Source organism: Medicago sativa, chromosome 2 (genome assembly GCF_051527215.1).
Source record: "Medicago sativa cultivar Bolivia chromosome 2, Bolivia_mono, whole genome shotgun sequence".
Taxonomy (NCBI): domain Eukaryota; kingdom Viridiplantae; phylum Streptophyta; class Magnoliopsida; order Fabales; family Fabaceae; genus Medicago; species Medicago sativa.
Genome location: NC_140750.1, coordinates 74,530,421 through 74,550,217, shown reverse-complemented (window position 1 = coordinate 74,550,217; position 19,797 = coordinate 74,530,421). Strand labels below are relative to the sequence as shown.

Sequence of the window (19,797 nt, the reverse complement as noted above, 5' to 3'; positions counted from 1 at the left end):
AAAAATCAAAACAATGTCTTCTTCAGAAATTCATAACCAAATGGGCCACACACATTAGATACAACTAAAGGTTTGCATAACTGTCAGAATTACGAATTTAAGATTGTAAATAGACCTTCAACCTCCATAAATTTGGAATTAGATTCTCTACAATTGACCATCTTTTGGTGGCTTTAGGCCTAAACAAGGAGATAGAATGTCGGAAAATGTGAAGAAATGTGGAGGAAAAATATAAGAGAGAAAATAAAAGATGAGAGATAAATAGAAAGGTAGGTGACTTTCCCTCCCTAAAGGTAGAGAATCCTTGTCCCTTAAATTTGCATGACATGCTTTATTAACTCATCAAATAGGACATCAAGTAACACTCCTAGTTCGCATAACAGTGTTACAAACTACAACTACAAAACGATAATACAACTTACACACTAGCACTCATCGTAAAATCGAAACCGGAAAAAAGGACTAAGACAACTATTCTACAGAGCAAACTGTAAATAATTTGACCGAGTAAAAGCCATAACTGTTTCAAGTTCTAATTGTTGGATTGGCGCAACTCTGGGCGAACAAAGTCTGCATCAGCAGGAACAGAAATGTCTACCGTAGGTCTCAGTTCAGCACAAACTTCAATGGCGCCATGCACTGGATCTGATATGAAGTTGCTGATTAGGTCCCGGTTAATAGGGGCACCATTGTCCACTGCCACAAAGGTCTGCTGGGTTAGGTTGTAATCAAACCGTGGAGCCCATTTCCTCGAACCCAACCTAGCAGTGGTTGAACAATTGTCAACCATGAAGGAAACACCACGGGCATGCATGAACGGATTCAAAGAATCAACAGCCTCAATAAGACTCTCGTTAATGATTTCAGAGTAGGAATGTCCTTTCCTTCTTAGGATCTCAATCTGGAAATTTTGTAACCACAAATTAAAAATCAATTTTATGATCAAGTCAGTCCCAAATTTTGAAGTGATAAAAAGAAATGCAAAGCCAAGTCCTAATTTCAAGAGAATCATCTATCGGTACCTGGGCCATCATCAGTGCCACAAAGACACCAGCAGTAAAAGGGTATAATGGGCCTTGATCACCTGCTGGTCTTGTAGACCGGACACGCTCACCAACCTTCCACATGCGGGTCTGGTCAATTTTACCCATGGGAAATGCAGGCAGACCTTCTTTCTCCTGCAAAACACTAGTTCAGTTTAAAGTTCATTGTAAAAGCCACTTATTTACTATACACAGAAAATAAACATGCGCTTACGTAAAAACGACGCCCAGCCAGAACAACACTACGAATCTCACTGCCACTGGCTACATCCTCATAGCACTCATACAAAATTTCCATGCAGGGATAAAAAGAAGCACTGTAAGCTTTCTCAAATTCCTTTTTCCCATCTTCAGACAAAGCATTGTATACAGCTAGCATGCCCTACCCAAATAAAAAGTTCAAGAGATTATGTCAGAAGTCAAGTATATCACTTAAGCATCACATGTTTTAGGGTTTGTTGCAGGGGGATCCATAAGAAAATAATATTATGCTAGATGAGCATGAAAATACAACCTTAGTAGAGATGGTTCTAGATATAACTCCTGTTATACTCTCAACGGTGTTTTTATAAGCTAAATCCTAGGCCATTCCACTTTCAGTATATCTCCTAAATAAGGATTCCACAATTCCATGAACAGCACCAAGTAATATCCCTAAGGATCACAAAAGCAGGAATTACAAATTAAGTCTTCAATGTCAATAAACAAAACATTGCAGAAAGTTCTTACCTCTCTCCCCAAAGATATCGCTCTTGTATTCCTGCTCCAAGGTAGTGGCGAAAGTGAATGGAGAACCCAGAGCAACAGACCACCCCAAAGCAACATTAGTAGCTCTTCCATCCACATCCTGCACGCAAAATTAGTTACATCAAGCAAAATAAGTTAATCAATCAACATAGGGGCTGGTGACCCTCAAAAGAAGTAAAGTATGAACAGAGGCTGAGGGGGAGCAAATGATATATTACTCGGTGGACTGCAAAACTTGAATTAATTCCTGCCCCATTTATCTCTTTGCCTTGGACATATAGCCTCCTAACAGATGGACCCATACCTTTTGGGCACACAGCAATTACACTAATGTTCTTTGGAAAATCATGCCCCAAAGACTGTAAATGCCCAAGAAGAAAACCATGGGACAGCCCTAGTATGCTGTTTGGCTTCATGTGGGATAATATTTTTTCATAGTTATCTGCCTGCACGATAAATAAAAATATTAGAACCTTCTATATTGGAGACTGAAGTGAGACCAAAATATAATAGAAAGCTGCAAAACAATTGGCAACATGACATATTTTGTCACTTGCATTGAAAAATATTGATTTGAATCATATTTGTCCAAGGCATATCTTTGAAGGTTATAGCAAATGAGTACCACAACAACACATTTCAGATTGACAACTTTTTAAAAGTCAAATGACACCCAAAGCCTTTGATTAGAATCAAGTTAAACTGCAGAAAATAAAAAGCATGGAATTGTTTTAATAATTTATTGACATATTTGAAACCTCTAACGGTGCACTTGCAGTTACCGTAACAAAATTGAAAATGGTAAAATGCTACATATGGTACTCAGGGGGGAATATGTTGGTGGTGGCAAGCTGTAATCTTGTGGCAACAGGGGAAGCGGCAGAAACAACAATGTGGCAGTATTACAGGTGATACCAATGGGGTTGAGGAAATGGTCGTGGATGGATGATGGCAATAGTGTTTGTAGAAGCGGTTGTGGTTTCATTGATATTAACAGCTAAACACTTCATTCCACAAGCAAACAACATCTGGATACATATTATTATTGTTGCTGGAATTAAACCAAAACCTTTCGAACATATGCACCAAATGATAAATTTGGGAAAATTTGTGATTTTACCATGCACATAGGTATATTAATAACCACAAAACTGCATTGTTGTTATTAATGCAAAGATCATATAATTATCATTGCATTGTTTGGTATCACACAAATTAATGGTTGAAGGTTGTAGCAACACATAAACAACTAGAGATGAATCAAAATATAAGTATAGACTTACTGAACAAGATAAGAACAAAAATAAGTTCAGATATTCCATGATTGATTAACCTGAGCAGAATCAGAAATCAAAAGCAGCACGAGATCACTGCCCGAGATAGTTTCCCACATGTCACCTAGAGTCCCACTTTCTTCAGAATACCCAGCATCTCGAGCTTCAGCAAAGGAACTAGAACCTTTCCTCAATCCAACCTGCATTTTTGTAAACAATGACAAACATGTTTTAGCATCATGCCACTAATAAACAAAATTACATTCATATACACACGTATACTAAAAACAACGGTTCCGTATTTCTGCTATAGAAACGCGCACACATTTACACACGGTAGACAATCTCAACCGTTAATTTAATATCAGATAGCTCAGATTACACAATAACAGAATCAGACAATTGAGATTGAAAATCGCATGACACAGATACTTCCGGAATCCTTTTACATAAAAGACAGTGAGACTAAACCAACCAACAAAACTAAAACCAAAATGAACACACCTTAACTACAATATCAGACTTTGCTTCAGCAAGAGAGTCCCTTAGATTTTGAGCTTGAGCAGGTCCCTGGTAATTACAATGCCAGCTTAACAATCATATCAAAATATGATATATATTTTTTACCAACAATAAGTCATAGCATTTTAAAGATTAAAACAGTTCCTGTTGGGATAAACAGCTTAATTTGTAGCTTATGTATAAGTTATTTCTATAACAAAGTTAAATTTGTTTGGTATAAGCTATAAACTCAAATATTAAGCATTTAGAACAGTGATTGACCTACCTGTGATCCCCAACCGATAACACCAATCTGCTTAATTCCTTTGAAAGCATCTGGCAACAAATGGAACAAATCCCTGCCACCTCTTACTATAAACTGCAATTTTTTTATCATCCAAACAATAATCAAAACAAGTTCAAACATTAAAAATCAGCAAAGAAACTTCAAAGTAGAGAGAGGGAGGGAGAGAGAACCTCTTCGTGTCCGGCGAGGTTGACTTTTTCCTTTTTAAAAAGCGACGTATCAAAATCGAGTGAGGCGGGGAGTTTAGTAGCCGGCGGCGAAGATACCATACGCGCGGCGAGGGATGAGGCGACGATGCCAGTGCGACGGTGAAGAGTTAAGGTTTTGAAGAGTTTGGAAGAAGAAGAAGATTGGAGTGTGAGGTTGTTGGAGGTGATGAAGGTTTTGGGTTGAAGAATTTGAGAAGTGGAGGAGATAGATGGAGAAAACGACGTCTTAGCCGCCATTGTTGGAGGATGAAGACGAAAGAAAGTAGCTGTTGGGAAATGAAAGAGTGAGTGAGTGTGCTAACGTGCGCTTGGTTAGGTGAGAACGAAACTATACTCTGTTTTTGGATTTCGACACTATGGGTCTGTTTGGATGATCAAAGAAAGTGAAAGAAAAGAAAGAGTGAGAAAGGATTATATGAGGAAAGAAAAAGAATAGAAAGTGAGAGGATTGTTTTGGTTGTTTGGTATAAAAGAAAGTGGAATAGAAAGTGAAAGGAAAGAGTGATGTATATATTTGTAAAAGGACAATTACATCCTTGAAAAGTTTTGGTGTTTAGAAAAATGGCACAATGCAAATAATATGTTACATCAAGGCTATTTTGGACATTTTCCCATGAAGATGGTGCATTTCTCTTGTTTGCTCAACCTTTCCGTTCCCATGGGTGGGGAAAGTTTTCCAACGTGGGTCCCACCTATATTCTTTCTTTCCTTCATCTTTCTGTAGTGTTCCAAACAGCTGAAAGTCTTTCTTTCCATCCTCTTTCTTTCCTTATCACAATCTTTCATTTGAAACAAACAAGGCCTACGTGTCCTCCTGAGCTTAGCTCAATAATGCATAATATATGTAAGGTTTGAGTTGAAACCCCGGCCACCATTATACTCTGTTTTTGGATTTCGACACTACGTAACGTAACTGTTTCCTTCCCCAAAAATACTATAAATTGTTTCAAACAATCTCAATTTGATTTTTGACGAGGAAAATGACAAACAAAAAAGTAATAAGAAAATGAAAAATTATTATATTTAGAAAATGTCAATATAAAGAATATACTAATTTACTGTATAACATCATTCATAATGAAAGATAAAAACTTAGTTTGAACTTAAAAAAAAAAAAAAAAAAAACTTGTTATATTATATATAGCATTCAAATATGGGTTATGTTAATCGATGCCTTCGGGACACTGGTTAAGCATACCAAAAAGGAAGATTATTACCATAAAAGAAAGTTGATTTTGACTTTTTATAAATTAATTACGCAATTTCAATGTATTAACTACTATATAATTTTCTTTTTATTATGCTTAACCAGTGTCAATGGGGCACCGGTTAGCATTTTCCTTCAAATATTTAGCCAAAAAATTTTAGGTTATATAAAAAAATGAATAAAAAACTATGGTGGAGGGGAACCACCGAACCACTAACTTGCATGGCTTGTAAAGAACAACCATTGAGGAGTCGGAGCTTCTCTGATTAGAGCATCCACAATCGAAATTCTTTAATAGGGACTCCTTAAATGGACTACACGTGTTCACATCATTTATTTATAATTTTTTAATGAAAGTATTTATTAACGACTCAATGACTTCAATGACAATACACTAATAGGGATTCCAAAAAAAAATAATACTTAAATAGATCCCACTAACTTTACATCATTATACAATCTTTTGCAAGTGGGACCAACCAGTACATATTTTATTACTTATTTTACATGTGTGACCCGTTAGTTGCTCAGGAGAGAAAGTCTTTATATAGTTGTTTGTTGCTTAACAGGGACTCATTTTTTCTTCCTCCAATGGGGGTTTTAACGGGGATTGGTCCTTGATAAGTAAGGATCCCCCATTGGAGATGCTCCAAGGGCATGGGTAAGGCAAAAGTTCCAATATTGATTAGAGGGATCCATTTAGTTTGCACCCCACGAAAGTATTGGTCCAAGTTAAACCAAAATTTCTCCCTATTAGATTCATCTATCGACACATTATTATGATGAATTACGCTAACAATACACATTTTAACATTCTTTTTATAGTTTAAAATTCACATGAGTCACACTAAATCATGTGGGTCACTGTTAGCTGGTATTTTCACTAGCTTCATTTAATGTGGTCAACATTAGTTGACTTTTACTCTTGCAGGAATCAAAGTCTTCTCTTGAGTTAAAGGAGTTTCGACGAGATGTTCGACTTAGCATGAAAAAGTCTCGAAGCCTTAAAGTTCGACAAGATAGGAGTTAAGAAGCAAAATCGTCGAAGTCAAACAACTGCCTTTGAAGTGGGAAGACTCGAATTTCAAAAGAGAGTGCGGTTTCCTTAAAGGATAATGTGAGAGACAGACGGTTGTCTACATGAAAGGAGTGTTGATCGTTGTAACGCCCGTCTTAATTATTTAATTATTTTAATGAGTTTTAGCATATAATTATATGATTTATATGTGTGATTTATATGATTTATGAATTTAAGTGATTTACATGATTTATAGATGAATTATGTGATTTTAAGATTTCGGTGAAGTATATGATTTTTGTGAGGTTATAATGATGGTGTGACTTATTTTATTATTAAATAAAATAAGATATGAAAATAAAATAAAAATATTAGAAGTGGGGCTGTGATGTGAGATGAGTAAGTTTAGAGGTGAGTAGAGTAATAAGGGGAAATAAATATAACAACGTAAGTTAGAAACGTTTTTACGCAAAAAACGCTTTTGGAGAAAAGAGAAGAGAAGAACCTAAGAGAGAGAAGACCTGGAGGCTTCTGGTTCATCTGTTATAAGGTAAGGGTGGGATTCATATTCTCTAATCTTAAGTATGTTTTCTGAAATTGAATTTGACAAAGGTTGCAGGTTGCGAGTTTTGGGGATTAGGGTTAATCTTATGTTGATGTTCATAGTTTTGGTTGTTTGAGAAATTAGGTTTGGAAGATGTGTTTGGTTGTTAATAGAGTAGAAAATTCATTGGAGTTATGTTAAATTGATGTTCAGGTCTTAGATTTATCATAGGCAATGTTCCCTATCAAATTTGGGGTTTGGGTTGATGAAATTGGGGTTTTTGGAGTGAAAACTGGTCTGTTCCCGTAGAGCTGTTCACGTTCCATCGTAGTACGATGCTGGGAAATCGTACTACGATTTTTCCAGTAGCAAAAATGACTTTTTCAGCACATTCCATCGTAGTACGATGCATTCCATCGTAGTATGATGTAATAGTGACAGCATCCCATGTTTTTGCGTTCTTGCGTCTTTTTCACCCGTTTCTGTTTTGAACTGGCTTTTGGTGTAAACATGAGAGTTGTAGATAATTGAGTTAGCTTTCTAGTGGCTTTGGTTTGACGTGAAAATGTGTCTTAGTTTTTGAGATATGATAAAAATACTCTAAGAAGGTCTTAGTGAAATTTTATGAAAACCAACCCAAAACTTATAGATTGTCTCCAAACTTCAAAGCTTGAGTACTATGAGTGTAATTAAGGTGTTGATAAGTATTTAATCTATTTTGTGATGAATCTAACTTGGTTTGATAAGTAAGTAATTGATTGATGTATATGTTGCTATTGTTGTTAATAGGTTGGAATATAATATGTGATTATTGTATGTTGTATAATGTCATGTTGCTTATGCCATTCAAGTTTTTATGCCCAAGTTGTAATTATTTAAGAAGTTGTCCATGTTAATGGAACTATAAGAGATGTTCATGATGTTGTCTAAGTTGTATGAAGATTGAGTCCATTGCATACTCATTAAAGATGGGGGCTTGAGGCCCGGCAGCTTATGCTCAAACTACGTTGGGGGCTTGAGGCCCGGCAGCTTTTGCTCACTTGTTGAAGAGCCTATTTACGCTCATATATGTTGGGGGCTTGATGCCCTGAATGGTACCACATGCATTTGCATATTCAAGATGATCTAAAATGATACGAGTTGCATAGTCGAGTCGAGTTGCATTTGTCGAGTCAAAAGTTAAGTTGTCTTATGAAGTTGATGTTGATGCCGATTAAGAAGTTGTCTATGGTGATGATAAGATGCTATATGCTTATGTTGATGAATGATTATGATGCAATGATTTTACATAATTGTTATTATGATATATTGATAAAGCTTAAGTTGCTAAATGTAATTGATGAAATATATGCTTAATATTATTGTTTATGAAATCTCACCCATTCTGCTTGAAAATGTTGCCCTTCGTATGGGTAACTTGCAGGTAATCAAGAATAGGCGTGGTCGTGAGTGGACTCCTCACTATGTGTCTTTAGGTGCTCTGATACGTAACGGGATGGGAATTATGCTACAGTTTTCTGTTCCTTACGTATTGCTTGAATTTTCATGAAATAAATGATAAACAAAGACTTTATGAGATTTTTATGATGAGGCCTGCGTGCCAAAGACTTTTATGATGTTAAACTAATTCCGCTGCGTAGTTTTAAAGATTTAGTTGAATAATTTTGAAGGATAAATTGTTATCCATTCTATTTTACGATTTTTAAGAAGTGTAGCATTCCGTTCATGATTGAATCTCTGATTTATTTATGAAATTTTTATGTTGGGAAAACGGGGTGTTACAATCGTGGGATTAGTTTCTTTCCAAGTTATTTTCTATGTATAAATAGTAGTTTTCCATAGGAAAAACGGGTCGCAAATCACCTATACAAAATTCAAAAACACTCAAAGTACCAGTGTAACACCCCGTTTTCCCAACATAAAAATTTCTTAATAAAATCATAGCAATTCATCGTAAACGGAATGTCACATTTCATAAAAATCATAAATGAATAAATAATAATTTATCCTTCAAAAATTCAATCAACAAAGTACTTAATATCTTGCAGCGAAATTATTCAACATCCAAAAATAGTCTCTGGCACATAAAGCCTCATCATAAAAGTCTCATAAATAGTCTAAAACATCGTAATCAGTTCAATCCAACAACTTCATTAAAAATCTCATAAAACAATACGTAAGGAATAGAAAACAATGTTAAAACTCCCATCTCGTTACGTATCAGAGCATCTAAAGACACACTTGTGAGGAGTCCACTCACGACCACGCCTAATCTTGATTATTGCAAGTTACCCATACGAAGAGCAACATTTTCAAGCAGAAGGGGTGAGATTCACAAAACAATAATATTAAGCATATAATTCAACAATTATATCTAACATCTTAAACTTCATTAACTAGTATCATTACTCTCCCTACATTAGTCATAAACATCATCACATGTCATCAATAATATCACAAACATCATCACATATCATCGACATAATAATCATGAACATCTTTATATATCATCAAACATTAGTCATAAGCTATCATCATCATAATAATCATAAACATCACATATCATCTTAATCATAACATCATATATCATCATAATCATAACATCATATATCATCATAATCATAACATCATATATCATCTTAATCATAATTCATCATTAGATACTTCATCAAACATCACAACTTAACGACTTGACTCGACTATGCAACTCTTTCGTCTTAAATCATCTTGACTCGACTATGCAACTTTTTCGTCTTAAATCATCTTGACTCGACTATGCAACTCTTTCATCTTAAAACGTCTTGACAATGCAAATGCATGTGGTACCATTCTAGGGCATAAGCCCTCGTCGCTATTGAGCATAAATATACTCCTAGGGCATGAGCCCTCGTCGCCATTGAGCACAAGGCTACAGGGCTTGAGACCTCGTCGCTATTGAGCATAAGGTCCAGGGCATAAGCCCTCGTCTTTAGGGGTGAATGACTAACATTCCAGGGCATGAGCCCTCTTCTCTGACAATGATGATGCATGGACTCAACAACAATACTTGACGACCAACGACTTCGACGACATCGACAAACAACTTACAACTTTAACGACATCGAAAAACAACTTACAACTTTAACGACATTGACGGCAACAGTGGTGACGACAACGACAACAACTTCGCATCATAATCTCATGTTCATCAATCATAAACAACATCATATAACATCATATCAAATATCAACAATTCATCATGCATCTTTGTAAAAACATAATAAATTATTAACAACATATTTTCATGCTAAACCAAAGCTACTGGAAAGATATCACAATTATCAACAACTTTCATGTTTATACCAAAGACTAATTCAGAACAGAAACATGTGAAACAGACGCAAAAACATGAAACAGAGAATGATGTCACCGTACAATTTTGCTAAGACCTCCTTGGAGTATTTTCATCATAACTCAGAAACTAAAAGTCATTTTCACGTCAAACCAAAGTCACTGGAACACTAACAAAATTATCTAAAACTTTCATGTGTACAGCAAAGGTCAATTCTGTACCGATCAATACCAGTTTTCGTTTAAAATTAGGAAAAGTTGTGCAGAAAGTCCATAAAAATTCACTGTGACCTACGTGCAGTAATTTGACCATAACTCAAGTTCTATAAATTCTTTTGAAGTCAAACCAATGGCATTAGAAAGCTAACATCCATACCTACAACTTTCGTGTTTACACCTAAAACCAAGTCAAAACTTAAATGTGTGAAAAAGATGCAAAAACATGAAACATAGATAGCTCTCTGGAAAACTCCATCTTTCATCCCAAAATCCCAATTTTGAATCCCCTAAACCCAAATTTGGTCCCAAAGTTTGTTTAAACGTTTCTAAACATGAAAAGACACCCAAATCCATAAAAAAACTTGAACTAAAACACCCTTTCAACAAAAATCACCATTTGACCCATTTTTCATGAAAACCTTCAAGAACAACATAAATTCACTTCAAGTTCTATGATTATGATTACCCATTGCATCAATCATTAACAAAAACATATCATAACAATAACAGCAACAAGCAGCCATGAATTCATCAACAACAACATTATATTTCATCAATTTTGAGTGAAACCTAATTTCTCTAATCATCAAAATCAAACAACAACAACCATTAACTCTCAATTCTTCACTTAAACCCTAATTCTCGATCTCTCAAAGTCTCTTCCTACAACTCGTTAAATCTAATCGTTAGAATCATACACATAATAAGATTGAATGTTAGTCTCACCCTTACCTTAACAATCGATGCAACCTCTTCTCTCTTCTATTTGTCTTCTCTTCTCTTCTCTCCTTGTTCTCCTCTTTTCCAAAAAGCGGTTTAACGTAAAAACTCTTTCTAACCTAAGCTTCCTTATTTATAATACTAAATACTCTTCCTAAATCTGTTTAGGCCCAATAACTCTTTCTTCTTTCTATTCTAACCCTCAAATCTACTTTCTCTAATAATTCTCATATTCTAATAAATAATAGAATAAAGCCACTTAATGAAATACCAACACCTCACATATTTAAAATAAATCACATAAATATACTCTAACTTAATAAAAATAATTAAATATCAAAGTGGACGTTACAACCAGCACGAGAGAAAATAGTCATAAAGAATGTATGTAAAGAATTTGTCGGACCACCTTTATTTTTAATGCATTGTATTTTACATTTCCTTTAAGTTTCTGCAATTTAAACTTAATGCATTTACTTTGCTTTTAAAACCCTTTTCCTGTCAAAAGACGCCACACGGTCTAGTCCCGTTCGTTAAGCAACCTACGAACTCGATGAACGCACAAAAACAAAATGCATAACATATCCTAGGATCTCTGGTTTGATCATGCTCGTAATAATCAAAACCATCTCGTATTGTTTACCAAAAACACCGGTAAACAGTCACATATAAATTTGGTGGGACCATGTGAATTTTAACTCATCAAAGAAAATGTATTGAAAAGTGTGTCAAAATATGTGTTATTATCGTTACTCATACATTATGCGCTTGATCTTTTTTTCCTTTCCTCTAACACGTGTCTCCTTAACCTCATTCGTGTTTTCTGAGTTTTGAACACAACATTGTTACAAGAGAAACACAATCTTAAAGGGAACCTGTGAATCACACTACTTCGGTCTCTATTATAAAAAAAAAATAAAAATTACTTCTTGGATTCATTCAATAAAGGCTTGATAGCAGTTTTAGCTGCCTAAGTTTCAAGAAGTTGCGATAGCCTCCTAAAAAAAACTACAAAACCGCCCCCTAAGTTTTGCCGATGTGGCAGTTTTGGCCCCGTAGGCCAATTTTGACTCAGTTAGGGGGCCAAAACTGCCACAGGGGCAAAACTTAGGGGGCGGTTTTATAGTTTTTTTTTCTTAGGGGGCCAAAATCGGAACTTTGATAAAGTTAGGGGGCGAAAACTGCTATTAAGCCTTCAATAAATGATGTACTGTATATTAAGAGTTAGATACATCATTTATTGAATGAATCTAAGACATGAACTTTCTCTTGCAACAGGATTTGAGGGAGTAACATAGATAAACACAACAAAATTTCAATTTTTTTCTCTTCTTTCGATCAATATGAATTATTATGAATTGATTATAGTTTTTTTACCTCTCGAAAGTGCATAACCTTTGGTGTTGAATCATTTATGATCGCCAAAAAAGGAAGATAAGCGATGTCTCTACTAATCTACATAAACATAATTTATCAGATGACTGGTGCTAACCAAATTGAACTGAGCTTTTGAGAGACTAAGGTTTGAGTGTGATTGTGGCTTTCTGAACCTTGCGAAGTGTTTATTTTGTTCAACGTTTTAATTAGTCTATTCACAGACTCGTTTATGTGTATCATATCTTATGGTGTGTTGTGTTTTACTTAAACACACAATCGCTTATGGTGGACCATGTTTCTCTATATTCGTAAATTAAACAATAAATCATACTTATTAATGTAATTAGGAATAAATGTCGATCATTATTTTATAAATAAGTCTTACTTTTTATTTTTTTGCTCATCTAGTTGTCCTTTATTAATGTAGTTAGGAATAAATGTCGATTATTATTTTATAAATAAGTCTTACTTTCATATTTATTTCTCTCATTTAGTTGTCCTGTGAGTGTGGACATGTAGGTTCTCATGACATCGACAATAATATTAAATCATATAATACATATTAATTAATATTAATTATAAAATACTATCTCCATCCATAAATATAAGACCCTTCTGAGAGAAATTTTTTGTCCTTTTTTATAGGATCATTTTGGTATTTTCAAGTACATTAATTAATTCTTTACCAACACACATGTATTTATTTTATATCTTTTTCGTTAATCAACATTAAATACTATTTTGAAAACATACACTAACCCTCTCTCTTAAAGGATAAAAATGTAAAAACAATAGCAATTACAAACAAATTTATTACCACTTTCAATTTTTTTAATTCTTGTTATTTTTCAAAAGGGCCTTATAATTAGGAACATAGGTAGTATTTAATATCATAAACGATGATTGACATCTAACAATATGTCGTTGCTACCTAAGTGACAAAAATGTCATGTGATCTGACGAAACATATTTGTGATAATGATCATGTGTATAATTACCCTTATAATTATATTGAATACAAGACATATATTGGGTCACCTTTATATGGTTGAATATTTCCGTCTCTTTTCTTAATGTAAAGGATGCGATATAAGGGCAAATGGGTAAATTTTTAGGAAAGTCAATGGTTACCCTTGTATCCATTTATGTTCCTTTACCAAACTATAAGAGCATCTCCAATGGGGGGTCCTTACTTAACAAGGACCACTCCCCGTTAAGGACCCTCCATTGGAGGAAGAAAAAATGAGTTCCCGTTAAGGAACGAGTAACTATATAAGGACCCTCTCTCTCCTGAGTAACTAACGGGTTCCACGTTTAAAAAAGTAATAAAATGTGTACTACTTGGTCCCACTTGCATAAAGGAGTAATAAAATGTGTACTACTTGGTCCCAATTGTAAAAATGAATAATAGATAAATTATTTTTGTTTAATATGTAAAGATAGTGAGACATATTTAAGTATTTTTTATTGAAGTCCTTATTAGTGTATTGTCATTGGAGTCATTGAATCCTTAATAGGTACTTTTATTAAAAAATTGTAAATAAGTGATGTATCACGCGAGGTCCATTTAAGGAGTCCTTGGTAGAAAACTACCATTGTAAATGCTCTAAGGATACAAAGGTAACCATTGACTTTCAAAACATCCCTTATGTGAGTTTGTTTAGAGGATTTCAATATTATCTCCTGGGGGGAAGGTTAATTACTGTTTGTACGACCGGTTTTTAATTACTGTTTGTACGTCATGTTAGAATACAAAAAAAATGACAGAAAAATGGAACAATGTAAACATGTTAAAAGTTGCAATGCCTATTTTTTAACGTCAATTGATGTAGAAACCTTGTATCGATCTTTATTTGATGACTAGATACATATTTTTTGAAAAAAAAAAAGAACTTTTTTGGATTTGGATAGAGAGAAAGACTTGCTTGGACACATGTTTTTAAACACAACATTTAAGCACCCACACACAAAAGTATATTTCATTTAATCATTTAAAAAATAAATATTATTTAATTATTTTCTCTCTACATTTTTCAATTATGTATGTGTGCTCAAACTTAGTGTTCAAACCCTTGTACCCAATTAAGTATTTGGCATGGATAGAACTAGACCCCCTCCCCGTGCTGACGCACGGGCATTTATAGTGTGGATTAAAATATAGTAGAATATAACACACAATATATGTACATGTTAATAAATAGTTCATGTATGGCAGCCATTATCCAACATGATATCGGAACATAAAATAGATTAGTTATGTACATTTTTTCCAAGTACTAACATCAAGATTGCTACAATTTTTTTCTTCATTTATAAAAAAAATAGTAGTCTTAATCGTGTTTAAAAGAAATTCATTGTTAAAAAAGATGCTACAAATTAATTTTTTTGGAACAGCCAAAATTCAAATACAATGTACAAAGAGTACACTGCTTGTCAAAACAGAACAGTCACAGCATAGCATAAAAACTAAGTAACATATAACTTATAAACCAGGAAAAACACTATCTCATTGTCACATTTACATACTTAGCCCCCCAAAACAGTTGAAAATGATAAAAGTTGTTTGAAAAATTGATCAATTAATAACAAATCCATATAGAGAAATCATTTGAGAAGCTAATGAATCTTACATCTGCAACCCACACAATGCATGAACTTATTAAGCACAAACCATGGTCCAACAATTTTCTCCTTGCGTTCATTTGATTTGATCATATAACATCCTTGCTTTTACAAAGGAAATCTACAAAGATGCCAAAAAATGTACTCCCCCCGTCCCGGAATAACTGACCCATTTTCTAAAAAAAAGTGTCCCAAAATAACTGACCCATTTCAATTTTCAATACAACTTTCATCATTCCCAATACAATATAACACTAAATAATACTACTTTTATCATTCCCAATACAATATATTCCACTTTCCCCTTTATTTATACACTTTTCTTAATCTATGTGAAAAACCAAAGTAGGTCAATTAAATTGGGACGGAGGTAGTAGTTAAGTATCCGTGTATCACATATACAACATTTGACTTTAGATTAAATCAAAAGGCAATTCAATGAATAGTACTTATGCCATCAAGCCACTTGTAGAATGACATAATTAGTTGACAACAATATCATTTCTTCTCGTTTATAGTTGAAAGACAAATAAACAGATTGGAAAGAAAAAAAATTAAGGAGATCATTCAATACAATCCAAATAAAAGATAATTGGTGAAAGAAGATGTAGCAAATGCTAGCAAGTATACACGTACAGGAAAGTAGAGCATCAGATCACGTATTCACGGCAAGTGGATTTCAGGCTCTACTTCAGCTCCTTTAAGTTGATGTCACTGAACAAAAAAATAGCATAAAATAAACACCAGTTCCATACAATATATATATACACAACAAATGGACAAAATTTACAATCAAAAACCTCTCAATTCCCTGCAAATTGCTAAGCTTAGATGCATATAAACAATGTTGATAAAAACACAACACATATTTAAAAAAAGGAACTTCAACCAATGGTACATAATATCTTATTTGAAAGTAACTTACAATCAACAACCATGGTTCAATGAAATGGATAAAATCAAATATTTGGAGGCAATGAGTCATCGAAATGAACAAAAAAAATGAAGGCACAACTCTCTGCAACACAAAAGATGAAGGGACATTGAGATTTTGGAAATGAAAACCTGTAGAAAATGTTGGTCATGGTTTGCTATAAAACTGCTGCTGTTATTTTATACTCTTCTATTTTCGAAGTCTCATCTCCTCGAAGTAAAATATTGTATTCTCAAAATTCATTTTCCTTCGTTCTCTCAGATACTTACCCTCACTAAATATTTCGTTGCTCTTATTCCCTGGTAGAAGACACACAAATAGTCTTGCTAAATTATAAGTGCCTCAAGTTGCTCTAGTGATTCCCCGACCTGCATGTTCAAGTAATGTGTACATTTATTATTTAATTTATTAATGCTTATATTCTTAGATTTCATATGCAAAACATACAACCATGACTTTGACCGTGGAATGACACAAAATGATGTTATAAAAAAATTAAGATAAGTAGTGTTAATATTGTTGGATGACAGAAAACAAATCCAGTGAAAGTAACATAAAATTATTCTATCAGCATGACACACATCAAAACCAAATCATGTAAGGCTCATGTGAGACAATATTCATCCACTAACCAACAGCAAGCTTACATATGAAAGATGAATAGAAGAGTGCAAAGCAGATGATATTCTTAATTGGAAATTCAAAAAATAACGATAGAGATGTACATGATTTCCAATCAAAGGTGCAAATCAACAACTAATATTAATCAACAACTAATGAATGAAAATTACATTTCTCAGGAACAATGCAGCAAAGCAACTATTAGAATTACAATCAATTTTTTGTAATATATGATATGTCAATCAAATTCAGCTGATTTTTTAAAATAACCAACATCCAAAAACCTTTGAAAACTAATTGTCATATGCTCATATTTAAATTCTAAACAATCAAATTTTCATGATATATTGATTTTTTCCAAAACTCAAAATGCTTTCACCAATAAAAATATTGATTCATACCATTTTATCTGCGCACGACAGCAATCTTCATACCATTTTTGGGATCCCAACCTCTTCATACTAAGACCATTGAGGCTCCGTTGTAGCCATTTCTAAACTGTGTATCCAAAACTCCATATATCCACACAAAGGCTGCATTGGAGTTATTTATAACTTGAAGGTAACACATTATTTGAAGATATTAAAGACTTGGATGTTAAATCACATGAAAGCAAAACAAAAAGTTGGTTCTTCATTTGATTATTTCATAATAAGAATTACAAAAACCATAATGCAGAAAAAGAAACTCTCAAAGGAACACATGAACCTTCTATTTTTCCGGAGCTATAACAACAATTTCAAAAGTCACAGCCAGAATAAAGGATTAATCATATGAAGAAAAACGCAACAACATAAACTTGTGTTTTGTTATTTTAGAGATTAAACATCTTATGCCAGAGTCATTCCAAAGGAAAGAAACAGAAAATGCCATCATAATATATCAAGTTGAAGGAAAACATGAACAAAAACCAATTGTAAATAGTGAAATCCATACCTTTTAGGTCTAATTACCACTTTAATCCACCATAACATCTCTCTGTAATCAAAAGAGGCTGAAGAGTGTGGATAATTATGGTCTCCAAATATTCACTAAAACACATGATTGGTAATGCATCCCGACAATCTAACAAATCTGAAACATTGCAAATAAACAGCAAGTTCCTCTTTTTCGAAGACCTTGCAAAATAAATCTCTTGTTGATTTAGTGAAAGAGAGAGTAGTACCAAATAGGAAGGAAGGAAAAGGAGGAGAATCAATATTAACTCACATGATCTTAACCTTTTGGTTAGCTGCGATTTCCAACAACGGAAGCTTCGACGCCATTGCGGTGGTGTCCGTCAATGAGTTTGGGATGAAGCCAAACACCTTTTCTAAAGAAATGGTTGGATTCGATAGATCAAGGTGGAAGTGAGGATATGAGTTTTGAGGGTTTTTGTTGAGAAAAAAGATGAAGTTTAATTTTCGTCAGATTGTGTTTGTTAGAGATTGAAAGGCCTTTGAGAAAGAGAGTGAGATTGAAGCGTTTATAGGAAATTGAACAAAAATTAAATTCTCCCTTGAGCCCTTCAAAATTGTACTCTACGTGTATTCCCAATAAATTTCTATCTCTTCCTTTGAAATTTAATTTCTACTATCTGATTTCAAATTTGATTATATTGTATTTGAATCTGCAGCTATGTGTTGTGACTTGTGCGTGCAATAATGAGGTGAATCCAATGAAATGAACCAAGATAATACAAAAGGTTTGGCGCCCCAAATTAACGGTTGAGATTAACATAGATTGAAATCAAAGGCCACCATACATTGGAGCCAAAATCATTGGGAATTAGGGTTGGCACAAATTGTTAGCAATATTATTCATATTAGAAATAAGTATGATGTGGTAGAAGGGTGGTGATTGGTGAGTATTCACTGCAGTACAAATGAACCATGCCTGATATATGATGTCTGAAATGACAATTAATCATACTTATTCTAAAAGCTAATTAGGTCATGCAAATGTTAAACCCTAATTGCTTATGAGTTTTCCCTCCTTAGCTATCTATCCAAGCTTACACAAGAAGCTAATCTCTTGCAAAAATTTGAATTGTCATTTCCCAAATTGCCATAATTAATGCGGTTTAACTACTCAACCCTATCACTACTCCACTAATTTCTCCAAACTCCTCAATTAACTCCACATGGGACCCCACAATCAAACTAACTCACGCCTATTTCTGGTAGACAAATTCTGCAGACTTTATGACTTTGTCTCACATGCTCAAATTTTTCTTCATTTTCCAAAGAAACAAATTTAGCGAGTACCTTCTCTTTCATTTCCTCACTTAAATCTCTTTAGTCTACACCCTTTCATCTGTTGATTCAAATTCAATTCATCATTTTTACCTTTCTTCTCAATTCCATGGACAATCTGCATCTCAAACTGCTCTTGATCGCTAAAATTAATATATCACGATCATTAAAGTTATAGATGTTGCCTATGTCTCCAACCCAGCCTCTCACTCACTTTCCCTTCACAACCTCTTCCACTTTGGTTCTTCTACATGTAACTTATAATATCATTAATTGGTTTCTTCATCTCAAATATATATTTCCTTATTTCTGATTTAGGTTATCAAATTGAAAGAAGAATTGTCTTATTTTTCTGCTCTTTCTTTTAAATTTTCTTCAATTTTTTCCATTAATTTGTTCAATTTTGGTATGTATTCAGATGACAAGAGATGGTTATATTCTGGAACCTTCATATGCGGACCTTCCGATTCTAATAGTTTGACATCTAGAGTTTTGATATTTTTTATATTTCACAATTTTTTTTCCTAATTGAAATTCTATGATGCTTTTCCATTTTCGCGTTTTTTTTCTTAATTGAAATTCTATGATGCTTTTCCATTTTCGCGTAGTGTTTATGGATTTTCAATTTTTTTTTGTTACATTCTATATCAGCTAACCTAATTGTTTCTTTAACACCTTCTTTTAGATTTTCATCTGTTTTTGAAATTCCCTTTGAGTTCTAATGTTTATAAGGAATGATAAAAATATATCATTGTGTTTTTAGGGTTTATAAAATTATCTGTAAAATCTCAGTGATTATTTTGCTGCTATTGATTTTTGTTGTCCATTAAGAAAAGATTTTTGAAAGAATGTTATATGTTCACATTTACGACGTTATGTCATGAGCTTTT

The 19,797-nt window shown here is 33.7% G+C and overlaps 1 protein-coding gene and 1 long non-coding RNA gene across 4 annotated transcripts; both read right to left on the bottom strand.

Annotated features, from left to right (window-relative positions):
* Positions 1–304: 304 nt before the first annotated feature.
* LOC146950674 (ketol-acid reductoisomerase, chloroplastic-like) lies at positions 305–4,385 on the bottom strand. Of its 2 annotated transcripts, XM_085746646.1 has the most exons (10): positions 4,043–4,385; positions 3,852–3,944; positions 3,569–3,634; positions 3,124–3,264; positions 2,009–2,236; positions 1,773–1,890; positions 1,558–1,697; positions 1,258–1,425; positions 1,023–1,178; positions 305–901 (listed from the first exon to the last, which is right to left on the bottom strand). In XM_085746646.1, exons 8-10 carry the CDS (start codon positions 1,420–1,422, stop codon positions 533–535), a joined length of 690 nt encoding a protein of 229 aa, XP_085602772.1. In that variant the 5' UTR covers positions 1,423–1,425; positions 1,558–1,697; positions 1,773–1,890; positions 2,009–2,236; positions 3,124–3,264; positions 3,569–3,634; positions 3,852–3,944; positions 4,043–4,385; the 3' UTR covers positions 305–532. The 2 variants fall into 2 exon arrangements, with proteins under 2 accessions (XP_085602772.1, XP_085602773.1); XM_085746647.1 differs by lacking the exons at positions 305–901; positions 1,023–1,178.
* A 10,566-nt stretch (positions 4,386–14,951) lies between these two features.
* On the bottom strand, positions 14,952–18,381 carry LOC146950673 (uncharacterized). 2 transcript variants are annotated; one of them, XR_015025483.1, is made up of 6 exons: positions 17,883–18,381; positions 17,610–17,791; positions 17,075–17,206; positions 16,184–16,420; positions 15,755–15,832; positions 14,952–15,239 (listed from the first exon to the last, which is right to left on the bottom strand). It is a non-coding gene; the product is annotated as an uncharacterized LOC146950673 (long non-coding RNA). The 2 variants fall into 2 exon arrangements; XR_015025482.1 differs by having other exon boundaries at positions 17,075–17,791.
* Positions 18,382–19,797: the final 1,416 nt, after the last annotated feature.